General features: G+C 36.6%; 1 protein-coding gene and 1 non-coding gene across 9 annotated transcripts in view; one reads left to right on the forward strand and one right to left on the reverse strand.

Annotated features, from left to right (window-relative positions):
• SPATA6 (spermatogenesis associated 6) overlaps positions 1-21495 on the forward strand; it is a 171734-nt gene that overhangs the window by 121034 nt on the left and 29205 nt on the right. For 5 of the 8 annotated variants that reach the window (XM_019018104.4, XM_019018106.4, XM_055358949.2 and 2 more), the window contains one exon: positions 20554-20637. The exons of the other annotated variants lie outside the window; for them this stretch is intronic. In XM_019018104.4, coding sequence (XP_018873649.1) covers positions 20554-20637 — 84 coding nt within the window. The remainder of the gene's footprint in view (positions 1-20553; positions 20638-21495) is intronic. 8 annotated transcript variants of the gene reach the window in all.
• On the reverse strand, positions 2388-2494 carry LOC115932145 (U6 spliceosomal RNA). Its single transcript, XR_004068470.1, has one exon. It is a non-coding gene; the product is annotated as a U6 spliceosomal RNA (small nuclear RNA).

Below are 21495 nucleotides of genomic sequence, written 5' to 3' on the forward strand. Positions count from 1 at the left end.
GGGTATTATATTCCTGACTTGGCCCTCAGCTTGACTATTGTTGGTGTGTAGGAATGCTAGTGATTTTTGAACATGGATTTTGTATCCCCTGAGATTTTGCTCAAGTTATTTTTCAGCTTAAGAAGCTTTGGGCTGAGATCATGGGGTTTTCTCGATATAAGATCATATAATCTGCAAACAGGGATGATTTGACTTCCTCTCTTCTATTTTCATGTCTTTCTCTCGTCTGATTGCTCCGTCCAGGATTTCCAATCCTATGTTGAATAAGAGTGATGAGAGAGGGCATCTTGTGCTGTTTTCAAGGGGAATGCTTCTAGCTTTTCCCCATTCAGTATGATGTTGACTGTTGGTTTGTCGTATACGGCTTTTATTATTTTGAGTTATGTTCCTCCAATGCTTAGTTTATTGAGAGTTTTCACAGGAAGAAATGTTGAATTTTATCAAAAGCCTTTTCTGTATCTATTGAGATTATCATATGTGGTTTTTGTCTTTAGTTCTGTTTATGTGATGAATCACATTTTTTGATTTGTGTAATGTTGAACCAACCTTGCACCTTCTGCATAAAGTCTACTTGAATGTGGCGGCTAAGCTTTTTGATGAGCTGCTGGATTCAGTTTTCCAGTATTTTGTTGAGGATTTTTGCCTTGATGTTCATTGAGCATTGGCCTGAAGTTTTATGTCTTCCAGGTTTTGACATCAGGATGAGGCTGTGGTCTCATAAAATGAGTTAGAGAGTAGTTCCTCATCCTCAAATTTGTGGAATAGTTTCAGTAAGAATACTACCATCTCTTCTTTGTACATCTGGTAGAATTCAACTGTGAATCCATCTGGCCTGAGGTTTTTTGTTGTTGTTAGTAGGCTATTTATTACTTCTTCAATTTCAGAACATGTCATTGGTCTGTTCAGGGATTCAGTTTCTTCCTGTTCAGTCTTAGAAGGGTGTTTGTATCTAAGAATTTATCTATTTCTTCTTTATTTTCAAGTTTATGTGCTAGAGGTGTTCATAATATTGTCTGATGGTTGTTTTCATTTCTGTGGGGTCAGTGGTAATATCCCCTTGTTGTTTCTAGGATTGTGTTTATTTGATGTCTCTTTTCTTCTTTATTAGTCTAGCTAGCAGTCTATTTTGTTAATTTTTCAGAAAAACAGCTCCTGGATTTGTTGATCTTTTGAATGGTTTTTCATGTCAGTCACCTTCAGTTCAGCTCTGATTTTGGTTATTTCTTGTCTTCTGCCTGCTTTGGGAATTGCTTGCTCTTGGTTCTCTACTTCTTTTAGTTGTGATGTTATGTTGTTTTAAAATTTGAGATCTTTCTAACTTTTTGATGTGGGCATCTAGTTCTATAAATTTACCTATTAACACTGCCTTAGCTGTGTCCCAGTGATTCTGATATGTTGTATCTTTGTTCTCATTAGTTTCAAAGAACTTCTTGGCTTCTGCTTTAATTTCGTCATTTAGCCAAAAGTCATTCAGGAGCAGTTTCTTCAATTTCTATGTAATTGTATGTTTTTGAGTGAGTTGTGTTGTGGTCTGAGAGATTGTTAAGATTTCAGTTCTTTTGCATTTCCTGATGAGTGTTTTACTTCTGATTATGTGACGAATTTTAGAATATGTGCTAGGTGGCGATAAGAAGAATGTATATTCTGTTGTTTTTCGGAGTAGAGTTCTGTAGATATCTGTCAGGTCCATTTGATCCAGAACTGAGTTCAGGTCCTGAATATCTTTGTTGATTTTCTGTCTCGATCTGTCTAATATTGTCAGTGGGGTGTCAAAGTCTCTTACTGTTATTTTGTGGGAGTCTAAGTCTCTTTGAAGGCCTCTAAGAACTTGCTTTATAAATCTGGGTGCTCCTGTGTTGGGTGCATATGTATTTAGGATAAGTAGATCTTGTTGAATTGTCCCCTTTACCATTATGTAATGCCGTTCTTTGTCTTTCTTTATCTTTGTTGGTTTAAAGTCTGTTTTGTTAGAAACTAGAATCGCAATCCCGATTTCTGTTTTCCATTTGCTTTGTAGATTTTTCTCCATCCCTTTATTTTAAGCCTATGTGTGTCACTGCATGTCTCTTGGGTCTCTTGAAGACAGCATACCAACAAGTCTTGGTTCTTTATCCAGCTTGCCTATCTGTCTTTTAATCGGGGCACTTAGCCCACTTAGATTTAAGTTTAGTGTTTATATGTGTGTATTTGATCCTGACATCATGATGTTAGCTGCTTATCTTGCAGACTATGTGGTTCCTTTATAGAGTCACTGGTCTGTGAACTTCATTCAGTGTGTTTTTGTAATAGATGGTAATTGTGTTTCCTTTCCATATTTAGGGCTTCCTCCAGGAGCTCTTGTAAGGCAGGTCTGGTGGTAATGAATTCCCTCAGCACTTGCTTGTCTGAAAAATATAGAATGCTTTGTAAATTTGTGTGTCATCCTTGTGCAGGGGCTATGCTAATCTTCTATGTATCCTTCCAATGTTAGTATATGTACTGCCAAAGTGAGCACTAAAATAGCTTTATGTGGTTAGTGTTTTGCAAGATATATCTTCTTTCATACTTACACTTTTAACATTTTTGTTTATTTAACAGGGATTTTTCATAGCGTATATTGACTTTTTTATACAGTGTGGAAATCATGATGTTTTAATTGTAGTAGTCAGTCTGTTCCTTTCTTACGTTCCTACTGATATATTTGGGTATAAACCTATTGTTTTCTATTTGTACTACCTGTTCTATATTCTTTGTTTCCTTTTATCCTCTTTTGGGTTGAGTTATATTGTTATTTAATTTTTCTACTGTTATTAACGGGGGTTTTCTTTCCTATTCCTTTGATGGTAACTTCAAAGATTAAAACAAGTATTCTTACTAAAGTTTAACATAAATGAACATGTTAATTTTATTTATTCCTCTTCTGACTTAACAATGTTTGCCAACCCCTGCTTTTGTATTTGTATTCCCGTATAATTTTTCCATAAGATTTTGATTATACGACTTCTGTGGAATAAGCATGTTCCATTGTTATCTGCAGTATTTTCTCTAAATTGGTACCTTTAAATTGAGACCTAGAGGCTTAATCAAGTTCAGTTTTTATTTCAGAAGTCATATTGTGTCTTTCATTGGCAGTTACTTAATATCTGATTCATATTCTCTCCATCTCTACTTTCCTTCCCTCTCTCTCTGGCAAATCCAATGCAAAGATGCATTACATAGGCGTTACAAAAGTATTGAATTTTCTCATCTGTCCTTCTACTCCTCATCCCGCTTCATCTGTTTTGTTACTTAATGTCATTGTTCATTCATCCCTTCATTTTCTAGTGTTCATAATATTTTGTTCTTTAACATTCTCCAAAGGTGACCAGTTAGTTTTCCTTTTTTTTAGATCATTGTGAACTCATGGATTTGAACATATTGATATGTTTTGTTGTATTTCAGTTACTATTGGTACCCAAATAAGCTCAACTTTGGCCAGTGGGAAACTCTTTATGTCTTTATGTCTTGCAAATCTTTTTATGTGGCTCTAGTAGGCCACATAGATGAGTCCCAGTCTCATCTTGTACATTTCATCACACAAAAATCAAAAACCTCTCCCAATTTCTGTTGCTGTTCTTAAATTAACCCACTGATATTTTTGAGTGAGCATTTTTTTGTTATTTTGAACTTATCAGGTTTATTAGATGCCTCCTGTTTTCCTCTGAGCTCTCCTCCACAGATGCAGATAACAACTTTATCTTATTACTACTGGTGGTTTGTTCCTCCTCATACGTTGGGGTTCATGAAGATATCTTGTCACCTCATTTTGTCACAGATGCTTTCCATGTATTATTTGGTACTACTATTCTAGGTCCTTTAAAATTTTTTATTTCAGAATAGTCTGCTTTTATTCTAAATTATATTGCACAATGAGTTTTCACAAAGTGGACCTATGTGTGAACAGCATCCAGGTCATAGACTTGACATTACCAGCACCCTAGAAATGTCTCTGGTGCCTCTTTTCAGTCACTACACTCTCTGCTCTTCTAATATCTCACAAAATATAAATTAGTTTTGTTTGTTTTTGAATGTTTTATAAATTGAGTCATATTTATTCTTTTTTTTTTTTGAGATGGAGTCTCGCTCTGTCACCCAGGCTGGAGTACAGTGGTGCAGTCTTGGCTCACTGCAAGCTCTGCCTCCAGGGTTCATGCCATTCTCCTGCCTTAGCCTCCCCAGTAGCTGGGACTACAGGGGCGGGCCACCACGCCTGACTAATTATTTTGTATTTTTGGTAGATAAGGGGTTTCACCATGTTAGCCAGGATGGTCTCGATCTCCTGACCTTGTGATCCACCTGTCTCAGCCTCCCAAAGTGATATTTATTCTCTTGTATCTGATTTCTTTTGATTAATGTTTGTGACATGCATGTGCTTCATTTTCATTGCTGTATAGCTGCAGTCAACAAACTATGCCACACAGGCAAATTCTAGCTATTTTTTAAAAAATGAAATTTTATTGCAGTATGAATATACTCATTTGTATACATGTTACCCATGACTGATCTCAAACTACAACAGCAGAGGTGAGAATTGTGACAGAGATCCCATAGTATACAAATCTGAACATATTTCCTACCTGGCCCTTCACAAAAAAAGTTTGCCAACCCCTACTTTTGCATTTGTATTCTTCCAAAATAATACCATAATCAATTCTACTTTTAATTTTGGGCTAATACTAATAGTGCTACCATAGACAATATATTGTGTATATTCTTTGGTGAACATGTACACAGTAGTCCTCCTTATCTTTAGGGGATATGTTCCAAGACCCCTTAGTGGATGCCTGAAACCACAGATGTACTGAACTTGCATTCTGTCAGTTAGAACATGTTTCCATCCATGGCTTCTGCCTGCAAATTTAATGCCTTTCTCAACTTAACTAAGCACTTACCATGCACCATGCCATAACTTTTTATAGTTTGAAGTGTGACAGCAAAACTAGTGTGAACTTTTTTTTCTTCTTTACAATCCCAGGAATAGAAGATTAGTTCTTACCATAGATTATAACACTCTCAGAAAACACGTTTTTTTCTTTCCAAGTCAAGAACTTTCACCTTTTCACTTAAAGGAAGCACTTTACTGCTTTGCTTTGGCATATCCAAATGGCCAGCATCACTATTGTGCTTTGGTGCCATTGCTAAGTAAACTAAGGGTAACTTGAATGCAAGCTTTATAATACTACCACAGTCAATCTGATAGCTGAGATGGCTGCTTAGTGACAAATAGGCAAGTAGTGTATACAGCGTGGGTATGCTGGACAAAAGGATGATTCATGTCCTGGGCAGACGGAGCAGGACAGCATAAGATTTTATCATGCTACTCAGAATGATGTGCAGTTTAAAACTTATGAATTACTTATTTCTGGAATTTTCCATTTAATATTTTTTAGGCTACTGTTGACCACAGATTATTGAAACCATGGGAAGTGGAACTGATGATTAGGGGGACTACTGTGCGTATTCTGGCCGGAAATATACCTAAAAGTGGAACAGTTGAGGCATAAGGGAGTTGTCTCTTCATCTGCAGAAGATAATGCCAAAAAAGATTTCAAAGTGTGCCAGTATCAGTGTTTAAGAATTCTAGTTTCTCCCCATCCTTGCTAGCACACTGTATTTTTATTTTGTTTTGTTTTGTTTTCCCAATACTAGTGTTCCACAGGGTGTGAATTGATAATGTGTCGTGGTTATGCTTTGCACATTCTGAAAGTGTGTTATTGGATACATATAGGTTTAGAAAGTGTTTTGTTCTTGTCTGTTGACCTATTTGTTATTGTAAATGTCTTTGTTTCTGGGAAAGCTTCTTGTCTGCAAATGTGGTTTATCTGACAATTTTATAGTCACACCAACTTTCTTTGGAATAATGTTGCTTGGTATTTCTTTTTCGTCCTTTTACTTTCACCCTTCTTGTATCCTTATATTTAAGGTATGTTTCTTATATAAGAAGGTTTTATATTATTTAACTTTTCTTTTGATTTACTTACTGTAATCATTTAATTACTTGATATTGTTGGATTTGTATACTATCTGATAAATCTGTTTATATTTCTTTTTTTATCTCCTTCATACTTTGACAATAAGATAGTTTTGTTCTTTTTTATTTTTAACTTACAGAGTGCTTATTTTTTTAATAGTTACCCTGTACAAAACATGTATTCTTTATTATAGTCTAATACAATTTTTTACCAATTTTTTGATAATTCTAGATTAGAGCGTTTGCATTCCATTTATATTCCTTCCTTTTTAAAGTTATTGATATTACACATTTTAATTCTACATCTATTTTTGACTGCACAGTATATTGCTACTATTGTATAGTAATATTTTATATTTACTTATCTTTTCTGGTGATCTTGGTTTTTGGATTCTGTTTCCATTTTAGATAATTTCTCATTTGCATGGAAAATTCTCTGTTTTTTTTTTTTTTTTTTTTTTTAGTGCAGGCCTACTGTGGATAATTTTTGTCATCTTTAATTGTCTTTAGTATCTACTAAATTTGTGAGTAATTTTTTCTCCCTGGGTATAGATGTCTACTTTGGCAGCTGTTTTTCTTCCTACACTTTAAAGGCACTATTCTATTATCTGATATCTTCCATCATTTTGTTGAGAAGTGTGTTGTTAGTCTTATTCTTGTTCTTTTGAAGGTAATGTCATTTATCTCTGGCTTCTTTTCTTTGCTCTTCTGAGATGTAGTTTTATGTATTAACCTGCTTGGCGTACTCAGACTTTCTTCACTCAATCATAGCTAAAAGGATGAGGAGCAATTCAGAGCATCTTGAATCTGTAAATTCATGACTTACATTGCCTGGGACATTCTAGCTCATTATCTCTTCAAATATGTCTTATTAACTATTATTTCTTACTCTTCAGGTGTTCAATTACCTCTGTTAGATCGTTTGATTGTGTCCTGCAAGTTTCTTGCGCTCTTTCCAATTTTTATCATTCTATTTGCTATTTTATTGTGGATATTTACTATGAACCTTATAGTTCACTAATCTTGTCTTCTACTGATTCTGATCTGCTGTTAAATTCATTTATTATATTAGGTAATTGATTTTAATAATTATATTTTTTAGATCTAAAATGTCTCCTTGATTCATTTTTATAGACACCAATTTTTGCAAGTCTTAAACTTTCTCTGTTTTGCCCAACTTTTCACCTATTTTCTTGACCAAATTAATCCTAATTACTTTAAAGATCTTCTAACTCTTAATACCTGGATTCTGTTTGTGATCTGCTTTGTCTTTTTTACTCTCACTTACCAATAACATTGTCCTGACTCTTCGTGTACCACTTATTATTTTAGAGTTAAATTCTAGATATTATATGTCTATACCTCTTCTAGGCAGGTAGCATCAAAGGCTAATAACCTTGATCCAAAAGGGACTGAACCAGGGTCAGTCTATATTGATGATTTGGTGATTCTCAATTTGCCCTTAATCAAAGTCCTGATAAATCACAGTTAAGTCTTTTTAGGGCATTAGCCTCCAGTTTTTCCAAATTATTAACCTTTTAGGTCCTTATCTTTTCAGTACTGAGAGACTGAGGCAATTTCTGTCCTGTTAACAAAGGTTTTAGGCTTAGTTTATTACATTTTCACACTAGGAAGTTTCAGAAATTGGTCATGTATTTCAGTCCCCTACTTTCTGGTTTTGTCACTGTATCTCTGCATAATTAGCAGTTATGTTGAGCAGTATCAGCTCTATGACAGAGACCAGCTTCTACTAATCTCAGAAGTCAAGTGTCCTCAGGGTAAATGGTGCTTGCAAGCAGTCAAATGTCAACTCATCGGTTCTTTTCAAGGCTTTCAACTCTCAAATGTTATTAAAGTCATTCTTTGTGATGCATTTTAAGTAACATATAATTGTAAGAGATGTTTTGTTTGCTTTTCAGAGACTTTGGATTAGCTTATTTTACCCCCAACCTGGCACAGCTTGAGAATTTAGAAAATATCTTGACAAAAACCTTTCATATATTTGAGGCCTTTCCTGTTTTCAATTTTACCTCTATAGCCTGGTGTGATTCTCACACCAAAAAAGTCTTGCCTGTTTCTCGATTCTTAGAGATAGCCTTTGCATTTGTTGCCAAGACCCAATTTTTTATCCTAGCTAGTCCCAGATTTTCAAGTATCTCCAGGTTAAAAGCCTTTATAGTCTCAACAATCAACGTTTTGGTTCTTGTGTTTTCAGGGCCTGTGCCCTGATAGATCCTTATCTCTTAAGTATCATGAGACAGCAGGAAGATGCTTTTTGCTTTTCAGATGTGTTTGGTGTAGCTTTATACCCTCTGGTCCTAAGCAACTTCATAAGTCAACAAATACGATCATTGTGAAAATGGCTGTGTATCTAAAGCCTCATAAAACTCATGTTTTGTCACTCCACCCTTGTACAGGCAACAGAAGCATTGCTTGTCAAATGATTATGACCTAGCATCTTTCTTTAAAAGCTATTCTTTGCCCCTCCGCTGTGTTTATGTGAAGATAGTCCTGGATTCTGTTCTCTTCCATTGAAATTGTATATATGTGAGTCATTCTTGATTTTCTTCTATTTTATTGGTTTAATTATCTATTTTTGTACTAATAATGTAGTTTCTCAATTTACTATAGGTTTATAGTAACTCTTTATATCTAATGACATAACTCCTTCACCTTTGTTCTTGCTTCAAAATTGCTTTTGCTATTCTTGGTTCTTTTAATTTCCATCTGTATGTCAAAATCATCAGCTTGCCAGAACCCACTGAGTTTTTGATTGAGACTACATAGAATCTATGCTTTGATTGGAGGAGAACTGACATCTTAACAATATTCAGTCTTCCAGTTCATGAAATTGTGTCTATTAATTTAGATCTTTAATTTCCACCAATAATTTGACATAGTTTTCATTTCATAGGTCTAGCATGTCTTTCTATATAGATTTAGCTCTAGATGTTTGATATTTTTGTGCTATTATACATTATACCTTTTATAATTCTGTTTTTTCTTGGTATGATGAATATAATTTACCTGCTTTTAGTCATCTGTAATCCACTGACCTACCTACATTCACGCATTAATGTTAATAGATTGTAGTTTTTGAGTGTTATAATGTATAATAATATAATCTGTAAATAATGATAGTTTTAAATCTCCCACTTTAATCTTTATGCATTTTATTTATTTTTCTTGTTTTGTTATTTAGGGTTTCTAAAATAGTATCAAATAGAAGTGGTGATAGACAGTTTCTTGTCTTATTCAACATGAAAGATGAAAGGTTTTTATAATTTGAAATTAAATATGATACTTTTTGTAGATTTCTTGTGGGTATTCTTTGTCAGATTACAGAAATTCCTTATTTTCTAATATTTTTTATTTTTAAAAATTACAAATACAAGGTTTTATTCTGTTGTATCTACTGAGATGATTATTCTGCTACCACTCCTTATTTTAATATAGCAAATCACTTGATTTTCAAGTCTTAAACCATGGTTCACATTCTTGAAACAAATCTCTTATTCATGATTTTCTTAAAAATATAATCACTGGTTTCAATTTGCTAATATTATACCTAAGATTTTTGCATCTAAGTTAATGACAGTGATTGGTCTGCAAGTTTCCTTTCTTGTAATATTCTCCTCAGATTTTGGCTGACCTCATGAAAAGGAAATAGTGGTTGGGAAATATTCCCAGCCTTTTTCAGGCAGCTTCTATGCAAAATTATTTCCTTCTTAAATGTTTTGAACAAGCCTATTTTTGTGGGATAGTTTTCAGTATTGGATATAATTTCTTTAATATCAGTTATTTGGGTTTTCTATTACTTGGTCAGTTTTATTAGGAATTTTCCTGTTTCATTTATATTATCAAACTGAATGATATGAAGATTTTCATGATATCTTCCTATGCATTTTTTCTTAAATATTTTAAGAAATTTTATTTTAGGTTCAGTGGTACATGTACAGATTTGTTATATAGGTAAATTCATGACTCAGGGGTTTGCTATACAGAATATTTCCTCACTGGGGTACCAAGCGTAGTACTTGACTTTTTTTTTTCTTGAACTTCTCTCTCCTCTTATCCTCCTCCCTCGAGGAGGCCCCGTTGTCTGTTGTTGCCCTCTTTTTGTTCATGTATTCTCTTTGTTTAGCTCTCACTTATAGGTGAGAACATGTGGTATTTAGTTTTATGTTCCTGCATTACTTTGCTAAGGATAATGGCCTCCAGCTCCATCCATGTTCCTGAAAAGGATGTGATCTCTTTCTTTTTTAGGGTTGCGTAGTATTCCATGGTATGTATGTACCACATTCTCTTTATCCAGTCTACTGTTGATGGGCAGTTAGACTGATTACATGTCTTTGCTATTGTGAATGGTGCTGCAGTGAATATACACATGCATGTATCTTTGTTGTAGAACAGTTTATATTCATTTGAATATATACACAGGCATGGGATTGCTGGGTTGAATGGTAGTTCTGTTTTAGGTTTTTGAGAAGTCACCATACTGTCTTTCACAATGGTTGAACTAATTTAGACTCCAGCCAGCAGTGTATAGGCATTCCTTTTGTCTGCAATCTCACCAACATCTGTTATTTTTTGACTTTTTAACGATAGCCATTCTGACTGATGTGCGATGCTATCTTATTGTTGTTTGTATTTGAATTTCTCTAATGATTAGTGATATTGTACATTTTTTCATATGCTTTTTGGTGCATTGTATGCCTTCTTTTCAAAAGTGTCTGTTCATGTCCTTTGCCCACTTTTTAATGGGATTGTTCATTTTTTGCTTATGTGTTTAAGTTCCCTGTAGATTCTAGATGTTAGATCTTTGTCATATGTATCATTTACAGATATTTTTCTTCCATTCTGTAAGTTGTCTGTTTACTTTGTTAATAGTTTCTTTTGCTGTGCAAAACCTCTTTCATTTAATTAGGCGCCATTTGTCATTTTTGCTTTTCTTGCAATTGCTTTGGACATTTTCTGTCATGAAATCTTTGCCTGTTCCTTTGTCAAAAATAGTATTGCCTAGGTTATCTTCCAGAGTTTTTACAGTTACAGGGTTTACATTTAGGTCTTTAATCAATCTTATGTTGATTTTTGCATATGGTCTAAGGAAGTGGTCCAGTTTCAATCTTCAGCTAGCCAGTTATTCCAGCACTATTTATTGAGTAGGGAGTCCTTTCCCCATTGCTTGTTTTTGTCAGCTTTGTCAAAGATCAGATGGCTGTAGGTGAGTGGCCTTATTTCTTGGCTCTCTCTTCTGTTCTATTGGCCTGTGTGTCTACTTTTGTATGAGTACCATGGTATTTTGGTTACTCTAGCCTTGTAGTATGGTTTGAGGTCAGGCAATGTGATTCCTCCAGCTTTTTTTTCTTTTCTTTTGTTTTTTTTTTTTTTGCCTAGGATTGCTTGGCTTTTCAGGTTCTTTTTTTGTTCCATATGAATTTTAGAATAGTTTTTTCTAATTATTTGAAAAATGTCATTGGTAGTTTGATAGGAATAGCATTGAATCTGTAAATTGCATTGAGCAGCATGGTCATTTTAATGATATTTATTCTTCCTATCCATGAGCATGGAATTTTCTTCCATTTTTTGGTGTCATCTCTGATTTTTTTGAGCAGTTTTGTAATTGTCATTCTAGAGATATTTCACCTCCCTACTTAGCCATACTTCTAGGTATTTTATTCTTTTTGTGGCAGTTGTGAATGGTATTGCGTTCCTGATTTGGCTCTTAGCTTGGGCGCTGTTAGTGAATAGGAATGCTACTGATTTTTGTACATTGATTTTGTATCCCAAAGCTTTACTCAAGTTGCTTATCAGTTCAAGGAGCTTTGGGGCCATGACCATGGGGTTTTTAAAATACAAAATCATGTCATATACACACAGGGATAGTTTTACTACTTCTTTTCTTATTTGGATGCCTTTTGTTTCTCTCTCTTGCCTGATTGCCCTGGCCAGGACTTAAAATACTATGTTGAATAGGAGTGGTGAGAGAGGGCATCCTTGTCTTATGCCGATTTTTAAGTGGAATGCTTCCAGCTTTTGCCCGTTCAGTGTGATGTTAGCTGTGGGTTTGTCATTGATGGCTCTTACTGTTTTGAACTATATTCCTTCAATGCCAAGTTTCTTTAGGGTTTTAACATGAAGGATTGTTGAATTTTATCAAAAGCCTTTTCTGTATTCATTGATATAATCATATGGTTTTTGTTTTTAGTTCTGTTTATGTGATGAGTCACATTTATTGATTTGCATATGTTGAACTAACCTTGCATCCCAGGGATTAAAGTCTACTTGATTGTGGTGGCTAAGCTTTTTGATGTGCTACTGGATTCAGTTTGCTAGTATTTGGTTGAGGATTTTTGCATCTATGTTCATCAAGGATATTGGGTGGAAGTTTTCTTTTTTTTGTTGTGTCTCTTCCAGGTTTTGATATCAGGGTGGTGCTGGCCTCATTGAATGAGTTGAGGAGGAGTAGCTCCTCCTCAATTTTGGGGAATAGTTTTAGTAAGAATGGTACCAGCTCTTCTTTGAACATCTGGTAGAATTTGGCTGTGAATCTACCTGATTCTTGGCTTTTATTGGTTGGTTGGCTATCGATTGCTGATTCAGTTTCAAAGCTTGTTATTGGTCTGTTCACAGATTCAATTTCTTCCATGTTTAGTCTTGGAAGGATGTATATGTCCAGGAATTTATCCATTTCTTCTAGATTTTCTAGTCTGTGTGCATAGAGGTGTTCATAGTAATCTCTGATGGTTATTGGTATTTCTATGGAATAGTAGTAATATTCCCTTTGTCATTTATTATAGTGTTTATTTGGATATGCTCTCTTTTCTTGTTTGTCTAGCTGACTATCTTATTAATTTTTTCAAGAAACCAATTCCTAGATTTGTTTATCTTTTGTTTGTTTTTTTATGTCTCTGTTTCCATCAGTTCAGCTCTGATTTTGGTTATTCTTTGTTTTCTGCTAGCTTTAGAGTTTGTTTGCTCTTGTTTCTCTAGCTCTTCTAGTTGTGATGTTACGTGGTTTGAGATCTTTCTAACTTTTTGATGCAGGTATTTAATGCTATAAATTTCCCTCTTAACATTGCCTCAGGTGTGTCCCAGAGATTCTGATATGCTATGTCTTTGTTCTCATTAGTTTCAAAGAACTTAATTCCTGACTGTATTAGTCAGGGTTCTCTAGAGGGACAGAACTAATAGGATATATGTATACATGAAAGAGAGTTTATGAAGGAGAGTTGACTCACATGATTACAAGGTGTTTCATGATAGACTGTCTGCAAGTTGAGGAGCAAGGAAGCCAGTAGTGGCTCATTCTGAGTCCCAAAGTCTCAAAAGTAGGGAAGCCAACAGTGCAGCCTTCAGTCTGTGGCCAAAGGCCCAAGACCCCATGACAAACCACTGGTGTATATCCAAGAGTCCAAAAGCCAAAGAACTTCGAGTCTGATGTTTGAGGACAGGAAGCATGCAGCATGGGAGAAAGATGAAGGCTGGAAGACTCAGCAAATCAGCTTCTTCTACCTTCATCTGCCTGGTTTTCCTAGCCGCACTGGTAGCTGATTGGATGGTGCTCACCCACATTGTTGGTGAGTCTTCCTGAGGATGGGTCTTCTTCTCCCTGTCCACCTACTCCAATGTTAATCTCTTCTGGCAACAGCCAGATACACCCAGACACAATACTCTGCCATCCTTCAGTCTAGTCAAGTTGACACTTAACATTAACCATCACACTGCCTTAATTTGATAATTAACCTGAGTTATTCTGGAGCAGGTTGTTTAATTTCCATGTAATTGTATGGTTTTGAGCGATTCTCTTGGCCTTGATTTCTATTTTTATTGTACTGTGGTCCAAGAGTGTGGTGGTATGGTTTTGCTGTTTTTGAATTTACTGAGGATTGTCTTATGTCTTATTGCATGGCTGTTCTTACAGTGTGTACCATGTGGCGATGAAAAGAATGTATATTCTGTTGCTTTGGGGTGGAAAGTTATGTAGCTGTCTACTAGCTCCATTTCGTCAAGTGTTGAGTTCAGGTCCTGCATCTCTTTGTTAATTTTCTGACTCAGTTATCTGTCTAATACTGTCAGCAGGGTATTGAAGTCTCCACTATTATTCTGTGGGAGTTTAAGTCTCTTTGAAGGTCTGTAAGTATTTGCTTTATGAATCTGGGTGCTCTTGTTTTGGGTACACATTAATTTAGGTCTTCTTGTTGAATTAAGCCCTTTATCAATATGTAATGCCCTTCTTTGTCTTCTTTGATGTTTGTTGGTTTAAACTCTCTTTTGTCTGAAATTAGGATGGCATACTCTGCCTTTTTCAGTTTTCCATTTGCTTGGTAGATATTTCTTCATCCCTTTATTTTAAGCCTATTGATGACATTGCATGTGAGATGGGTCTCTTGAAGACAGCATACTATTGGGTCCTGTTTCTTTATCCAGCTGGCAGCCACTTTGTGCCTTTTAATTGGGGCACCTAACCCATTTACATTCAAGTTTCTTATTGATATGTATGGATTTGATCCTGCTATCATGTTGTTAACCGGTTGTTATGCAGACTTGTTTGTGTGGTGGCTTTATAAATGTCACTGGTGTGTGTACTTACATGCGTTTTTGTAGTGCCTGGTAATGGTCTTTCCTTTCCATATTTCATACTTCTTTCATGAGCTCTTGTAAGGTAGGTCTGGTGTTAACAAATTCCCTCAGCATTTGAATAGGATCAAATTGAAAATGATCATATTTCTCCTTCATTTATGATGCTTAGTTTGACTGGATATGAAATTCATGGTTGGAATTTTTTTCTTTACGACTGTTGAATACAGGTCCCCAATCTCTTCTGGTTTGTAGGGTTTATGTTGAGAGGTCCTCTGTCAGTCTGATAGGGTTCCCCTAGTGAGTGACCTCCCCTTTATTCTCTAGCTGCCTTTATCATTTTTTCTTTCATTTCAACCTTGGAGTATCAGATGATTATGTCTTGGGGATGATCTTCTTGTGAAATATCTTGCAGGAATTCTTTGCATTTCCTGAATTTGAATATCGGACTCTCTAGCTAGGATGGGGAAGTTCTCATGGACGATACTGTGAAATATGTTTTCCAGGTTGCTTCCTTTCTCCTCATGTCTTTCAGGGATGCCAGTGACTTGTAGATTGGGCATCTTTACATAATCCCATATTTCCAGGAGGTTCTGTTCATTCCTTTTCAATTCTTTTTTCTTTATTCTTGTCTGACTGTTGTATTTGAGAAAGCCAGTCTTCAAGCCCTTAGATTCTTTCATCAACTTGGTCTGCTGTTAATACTTGTGGTAGTATTATGAAATTTTTGTAGGTTTTTTTTTTTTTTTCTGTTTCAGGTTGGTTATATTCTTCTGTATACTGGCTATTTTTTCTGTCAGCTCGTGTGATTACTGTGATTATTAGCTTCCTTGCATTGGGTTTCAGCAGTCTCCTGAATCTCGACGATCCTCATTTCTATTCATATTCTGAATTCTATTTCTGTCATTTCAGCCATCTCAGCTCAGTTAAGAACCCTTGCTGGAGAGTTAGTGTGGTTGTTTGGAGAAAAGAAGGCACTCTGGCTTTTTGGGTTGTCAGAGTTCTCTGTTTATCATCTTTGTGGTCTTATGTTCTTTCAGTCTTTGAATTTGCTGTCCTTTGAACAGATTGTTTTGCTTTTTTCTTCTTTAATGCCCTTGGGGGTTTGATTATGGTATAAGGTGGGTTTGGTTGACTGCCTTCTATTCTAGTCTACTACTGGGTCTTGGAGGAGCCCCCTCTGCAATTACTGTCTTCCTCTCTGCATTTCTTTTGTTGGGGGTTGTGGTCCATGGAGCTCCCTCAGGCTGGGCCTTCAGTTGGCCAGCTAGCTGTGTCCTTGCCCATAGTCTGCTGTTTGTGTGCTTCCTGGGGGAAAGATGGGGTTGTGTCTACTCACAGAGTTCAGGTGGATGTGGGACTTTTGGTTTGGAAACTCTTACTAGGTATTGCCTGTCTGGCTATGGGTAGCTAGGGATTGGTGGGGTTTCCAGCCCTGCCTTTCAGGCTTTTTCAGGGCAGCAGGAGGCTGTGCCCCTCAACACATTCAGGCAAACGTAGGGCCACTTGGCTGGAAAGCCTAGCAGGTGTTGCCTGCCTGGCTACGATTGGCAGGGGTTATAGGGCCATGCACACTGCCATTCAGGCATTTCTCAGAACAACAGGAGGCTGCACTGTCCAGCCAGGCTCACACAGAAGCAAGGCTGCTGGGCTAGAAGCTCTAGCAGTTGTTGCCCACCTGGATACTAGTGGTGGTGGTAGCTGGGATCTCTTGCTCTGCCATCCAGATATTTCCTGTGACAACTGGAAGCCGCACCCTCCAGCTGACCTCACACAGCAGTGGAGCCACTGGGCCAGAGGCTCTAGCAGGCGTCACCTGCCTGGCTACCAGTGACTAGGGCTGTTGGGGTCTCATGCTCTGTGGTCTGGATGTTTCATGTGACAACAGGAGGCTACACCCTCCAGCTGAATTCACACAAAAGTGGGACCTCTGGGCTGGACACTCTAGTAAGCATTGTCCAGCTGGCTACCAGTGGTGGGGGTGGGAGGATTGGCTGACCAAGTTTGAACCAAAGTACAACTGCTGGGCCGGAAGTTGCTGCTGAGGCCTGGCTGGCATGCAGTGGTGGAGCAATGTTACTGCTCCCTGGCACCGTAGCTGACTGCAGCCTCTATTGGGTTTGTGGTACTGGTGCTGGTCTGCTCCAGGGCCCAAGGCTTGTGGCAGTCCTCTTGGACTCAGAAGTTCCCCCTGCAAAATGTCCAGGTGGCTCTCTGCCTCAGTCTAGAAGTATTGTGGAGGAAGGTGCAGGATGGGTGACAGGGTGATTCTCCTGTTCCTGGTCTTGCACAGGTCCCTGTGGAGAGTGTAAATTCCCCTGGGGACTGTCACTCACCCTTTCCAGTGTTGGAGGGGTCCTCATGGTTCTGCGCTGAGCTCAGATGGGCGGTGCCCAACTTTACTCCTTTGTGCTCTCTGTGTTCCTCTGCCCTGATGGATTCCAACATGGTTTCTCATATGAGCGGCCTGCAGCATCTGTGTTCCTCAGCCCTTTTGTTTCCTTTCCGTGACAGTGACACACATGAGCTGCTTCTAGTCTGCCATATTGTCCCCGCCCACTTTTAAACACAAGTATAGAATTTATAAGCATATAAGTATCTCCCTTTTCAATCATGATAATAGTAATTCGAGTTTAATTTGTCCCCGTATGTTTTAAGAATTTGTTCATTTTATTATTTTTGAATAACAGTTTGTGTCGCTTTTACTTGTCTGGGACAAGTCTTTTTCTGTTACATTAACTTATGCTGAAAGTTTTATGTTCTACTTTTTCTTCTAGTCTTTTAAAGTAGGGGCTTATGTTATTGATTTTAAGCCATTTCTAATCTATACATTTAAGAATGTAATTTTCCCTCTATGCCACTGCTTTAGATGCATCTAATAATTTAATGTTGTATTTGTATTATTCACTTCAAAATATATTCTAATTTCTATTGTGATTTCTTCATTGGCTCTGTGGTAATTTAGAAATGTATTTCTTAATTTTCTCTTAGTTGGTTATTCTCTCACCTTTGCTTATTGACAGCTACTTTAATTTCTTCTCAGCTAGAGAATATACTTTGAATTATTTGAAATGTATTAATATTTCATCAAGACCTGGCATATAGTCAGTTTTTGTAATTCTGTATGTACTTGTTAAGAATATGTACTCTTAACAAGTGTACAATATAGAGGGAAGCACTCTGTGTAAGTACAGGTATTTCATGTTTATTATGGTGTTCAGATCTTTTCTATACTTACCAGCAAACACTGTACAAAATTAATGAATTATTTACCCTCTTTTATCTGTAAAATAAATGTATCTACTTGAGATAATGAAAACTAATAATGTCACTTATTACTCAATTCTAAAGGCTTTTTATTTTAAAAAAGCTTTGTTAAGATATAATTCACCTACTATACAATTCACACATTTTAAGTACACAGTTCAATGGCTTTTACTATACTCAAAAAAATCACATCTAATTTCAAAACATTTCATCACCCCACAGAGAAGATATTTTGTAACCATTGGGAGTGAAGTACCATTCTCCCCCTCCTCATTTCTCCTCCACTCCTAAGCAGCAACCAGTCCAATTCCTGTAGATGCCAGTTCTGCACATTTCATATAAATTGAATCATATAATATATGGTCTTTGTGACTGGCCTCTTATACTTAATATAATATATTAAAGGCTTGCCCAGGTTGTAGTACATGTCACTTTATTCTTTTTTATATGGCTGGATGGTATTCCATTGTATAGATAATGACACTTTTTAAAATCCATTCATCAGTTGATGGATGGATCATTTAGTTTGGGTTGTTGCCACTTTTTGGCTGCTAAAAAATAATAATACTGTCAACATTTATGCGATAAATCTATTTTGACCATTTTGAGGAATTGCCAAACTATTATTTATAATGGCTTACCAATTTGCCTTTTCACCTGGCATCCTTGCTGAACTTTTTTATTAGCTATCTTTTCTGATTATAGCCATCCTAGTGTGCATGAAGTGGTGTCTTATTGGGGTTTTGATGTACATTTCCCTTCTGACTAATGATGTTGAGCATTATTTCATGTACTTATTGGTAATTTGTATATCTTCTTTGGAGAAATATATATTCAAATTATTTTCTGATTTAAAAATGTGGTTGTCTTTTTATCGAGTTTTTAAAAAACTTTTTAAAATTTTAGACTCAGGAGGTACATTGTATGTTTGTTACATGGATATATTGTGTAATGTGGAAATTGTGGTTCTAGTGTAATTATCACCCACATCACCCAAATATTGAACATTGTGCCCAATAGGTAGTGTTTCAACCCATATTTGCCCTCTTCTCCCCACCATTTTTGGAGTCTCCAATGTCTATTCTTTTCATCTTTGTGTCCAGTGCACCTATTGTTTATCTTCCACTTATAAACGAGAACATGCAGTATTTGATTTTATGTTTCTGAGTTAGTTCATTTAGGACATTGGCCTATCTGTGTTGCTGCAAAGGACATGATTTCATTCCTTTTATGGCTGTATAGTGTTCCATGGTGTATATATATATACATCACATTTTCTTTGCCCAAGTTACATGACATGGTTATTATCAACAGTGCTGCAATGAATATATGAATACAGATGCCTTTTTAATGTAATTATTTATTTTCCTTTGGGTAAATACCCACCAGTGGGATTATTGGCTCAAATTGTAATTCTATTTTTAATTCTTTAACATGTCACCATACTGTTTTCCATAGAAGATGAATTATTTTCATTTCCAAGAAGCGTTCCCTTTTCTCCACATTCATGCCAGCATCTGTTGTTTTTTGACTTTTTCGTAGTAGCCATTCTGATGCATGTGAGATGATATCTCATTGTGGTTTTAATTTGCATTTCTCTGATGATTAGTGATGTTGAGCATTTTTTTGTGTGTTTGTTAGCCGCTTTTATTTCTTTTGAGGAATGACTGTTCAGGTCCTTTGCCTGGTTTTTTATTGGTTTTTCTTTTTTTAGTGTGTGTGGGAGTTGTTTGAGTTACTTGTGGATTCTAGTCCTTTGTCAAAGACATAGTTTGCAAATATTTTCTCCTACTATGTAAGTTGTCTGTTTACTATGTTGATTATATATTTTGTTGTACAGAACCTTTATAGTTTAAGTCCTATTTGTCTATTTTTGTTTTTGTTGCATTTGCTTTTGGGGTTTTTGTCATAAGTTGTTTGTCTAGGCCAATATTCAGTAGACTTTTTCCCTAGGTTTTCTTCCAGGCTTTTTATAGTTTCAGGTCTTACATTTAAGTCTTTAATATATCATGAATTAATTACTGTGTATGGTGAGAGATAAGGGTCCAAGTTTAATTTTGCATATGGCTAGCTAATTTTCCCAGCGCTATTCATTGAATAAGGTGTCCTTTCCCCATTGTTTGTTTTTGTCAACATTAGTTAATTGTGGGTATGTGGCTTTATTTCTGGGTTATCTATTCTATTCCAATGATTATGTGTCTATTTTTCTTCTAGTACCATGCTGTTTTAGTTACTATAGTTTTGTAATATAAGTTAAAGCTATATAATGTGATGCTTCCAGATTTGTCCTTTTTACTTAGGATTGCTTTAGCTATTCAGGCTTTTTCTTTTTTTTTTTTTTTGTTTCATATGAACTTTAGGATTATTTTTTCTAATTCTTTAAAAAATGATGTTGGTAATTTGATAGGAATTGTGTTGAATCTGTAGATTGCTTTGGGTAGTATGGTCATTTTAACATAACTGATCCTAGTGCACCGTGAGCATGGGATGTTTTTCCATTTGTTTGTGTCACTTACAATTTCAACAGTGTTTTGTATTTCTCCTTGTAGAATTCTTTCACCTCCTTGGTTAAATGTATTCTTAGGTATATTTCTGTGTGTGTGGCTATTGAAAATGGGATTGAATTCTTAATTTGGCTCTCTGAAGGTTATTGGTTAATAGAAATGTAACTAATTTTTGTACACTGATTAATTTTTAATTTTTTCCTTTGGGCCTAGCAAATGGGAGGGGAAGATGCAAGATCGTGGCAGTCACAAACTCTGGCTCCAGCCTCCTGCTGCTCCACTGCCCAACCTGGGCAGGTAAGCCCCCTCCTGGTTGACATCTGGATTTAGTTAAACGAGACAAACTAATTGAGAAACTGATTATTGGTGAAAAGAAGTATTACTTATTTGGGATAAACCTTGATTTGTGTGACTTTACCACTGAACACCAGTCTTGCTCTTGGATCCATACTGCACTTGTCTACCACAAGCATCTGAGGAGAGTTTTCCTGATAGATCTCAACAGTACACACAGCACTTTCTTGGTCACATTCGGTTGGAACCTCACAAGCCTCAGCAAATTCCGATTGATTCCAGGGTCTCATTTGACTCATCCACAGGGGCATACACTTTGCGCGAGATACTTGGGCCATTGCCATTGGCTCTGAAAGGAGTTGAGAAGACGGGTGAAGAGGATGATTAACTCAGGGGCTTACTGGGGCTTCCAGAGGAGGAAACTAAGCTTGATAACCTGACATAGTTCAACACCGCCCACAACAAGTGGATTTCCACCTTTACCATTGAGGAGGGAAATCTAACATTCCAAGACCAAAGAGGAAGAGGAAGAACTCCCGGGTGACATTCAGTGAGGTTGATGAGATCATCAACTCAGAGAATGTGGATCCCTCAGTTTGTCGATTCAGGAACATAGTGCAAACTGCAGTGATCCCAGTCAAGAAGAAGCTGGGGGAGGGCCCTGGCTCCTTGGGCCTGGAGGAATCAGGGAGAAGGTGCATGCAGAACTTTGCCTTCAGGGGAGGACTCTACGGGGGCCTGTCCCCTACACACAGTGAAGCAGGCTCCCAGTTTCCACAAGACAGCACTCATCGGTGGCTTGTTTATGCCATATCCAAACCTTGCCCCTGTTGTGGACTTGACTCCCATTGTGCCGGCAGC

The sequence above is a fragment of the Gorilla gorilla genome, chromosome 1 (assembly GCF_029281585.2).
Source record: "Gorilla gorilla gorilla isolate KB3781 chromosome 1, NHGRI_mGorGor1-v2.1_pri, whole genome shotgun sequence".
Taxonomy (NCBI): Eukaryota; Metazoa; Chordata; class Mammalia; order Primates; family Hominidae; genus Gorilla; species Gorilla gorilla.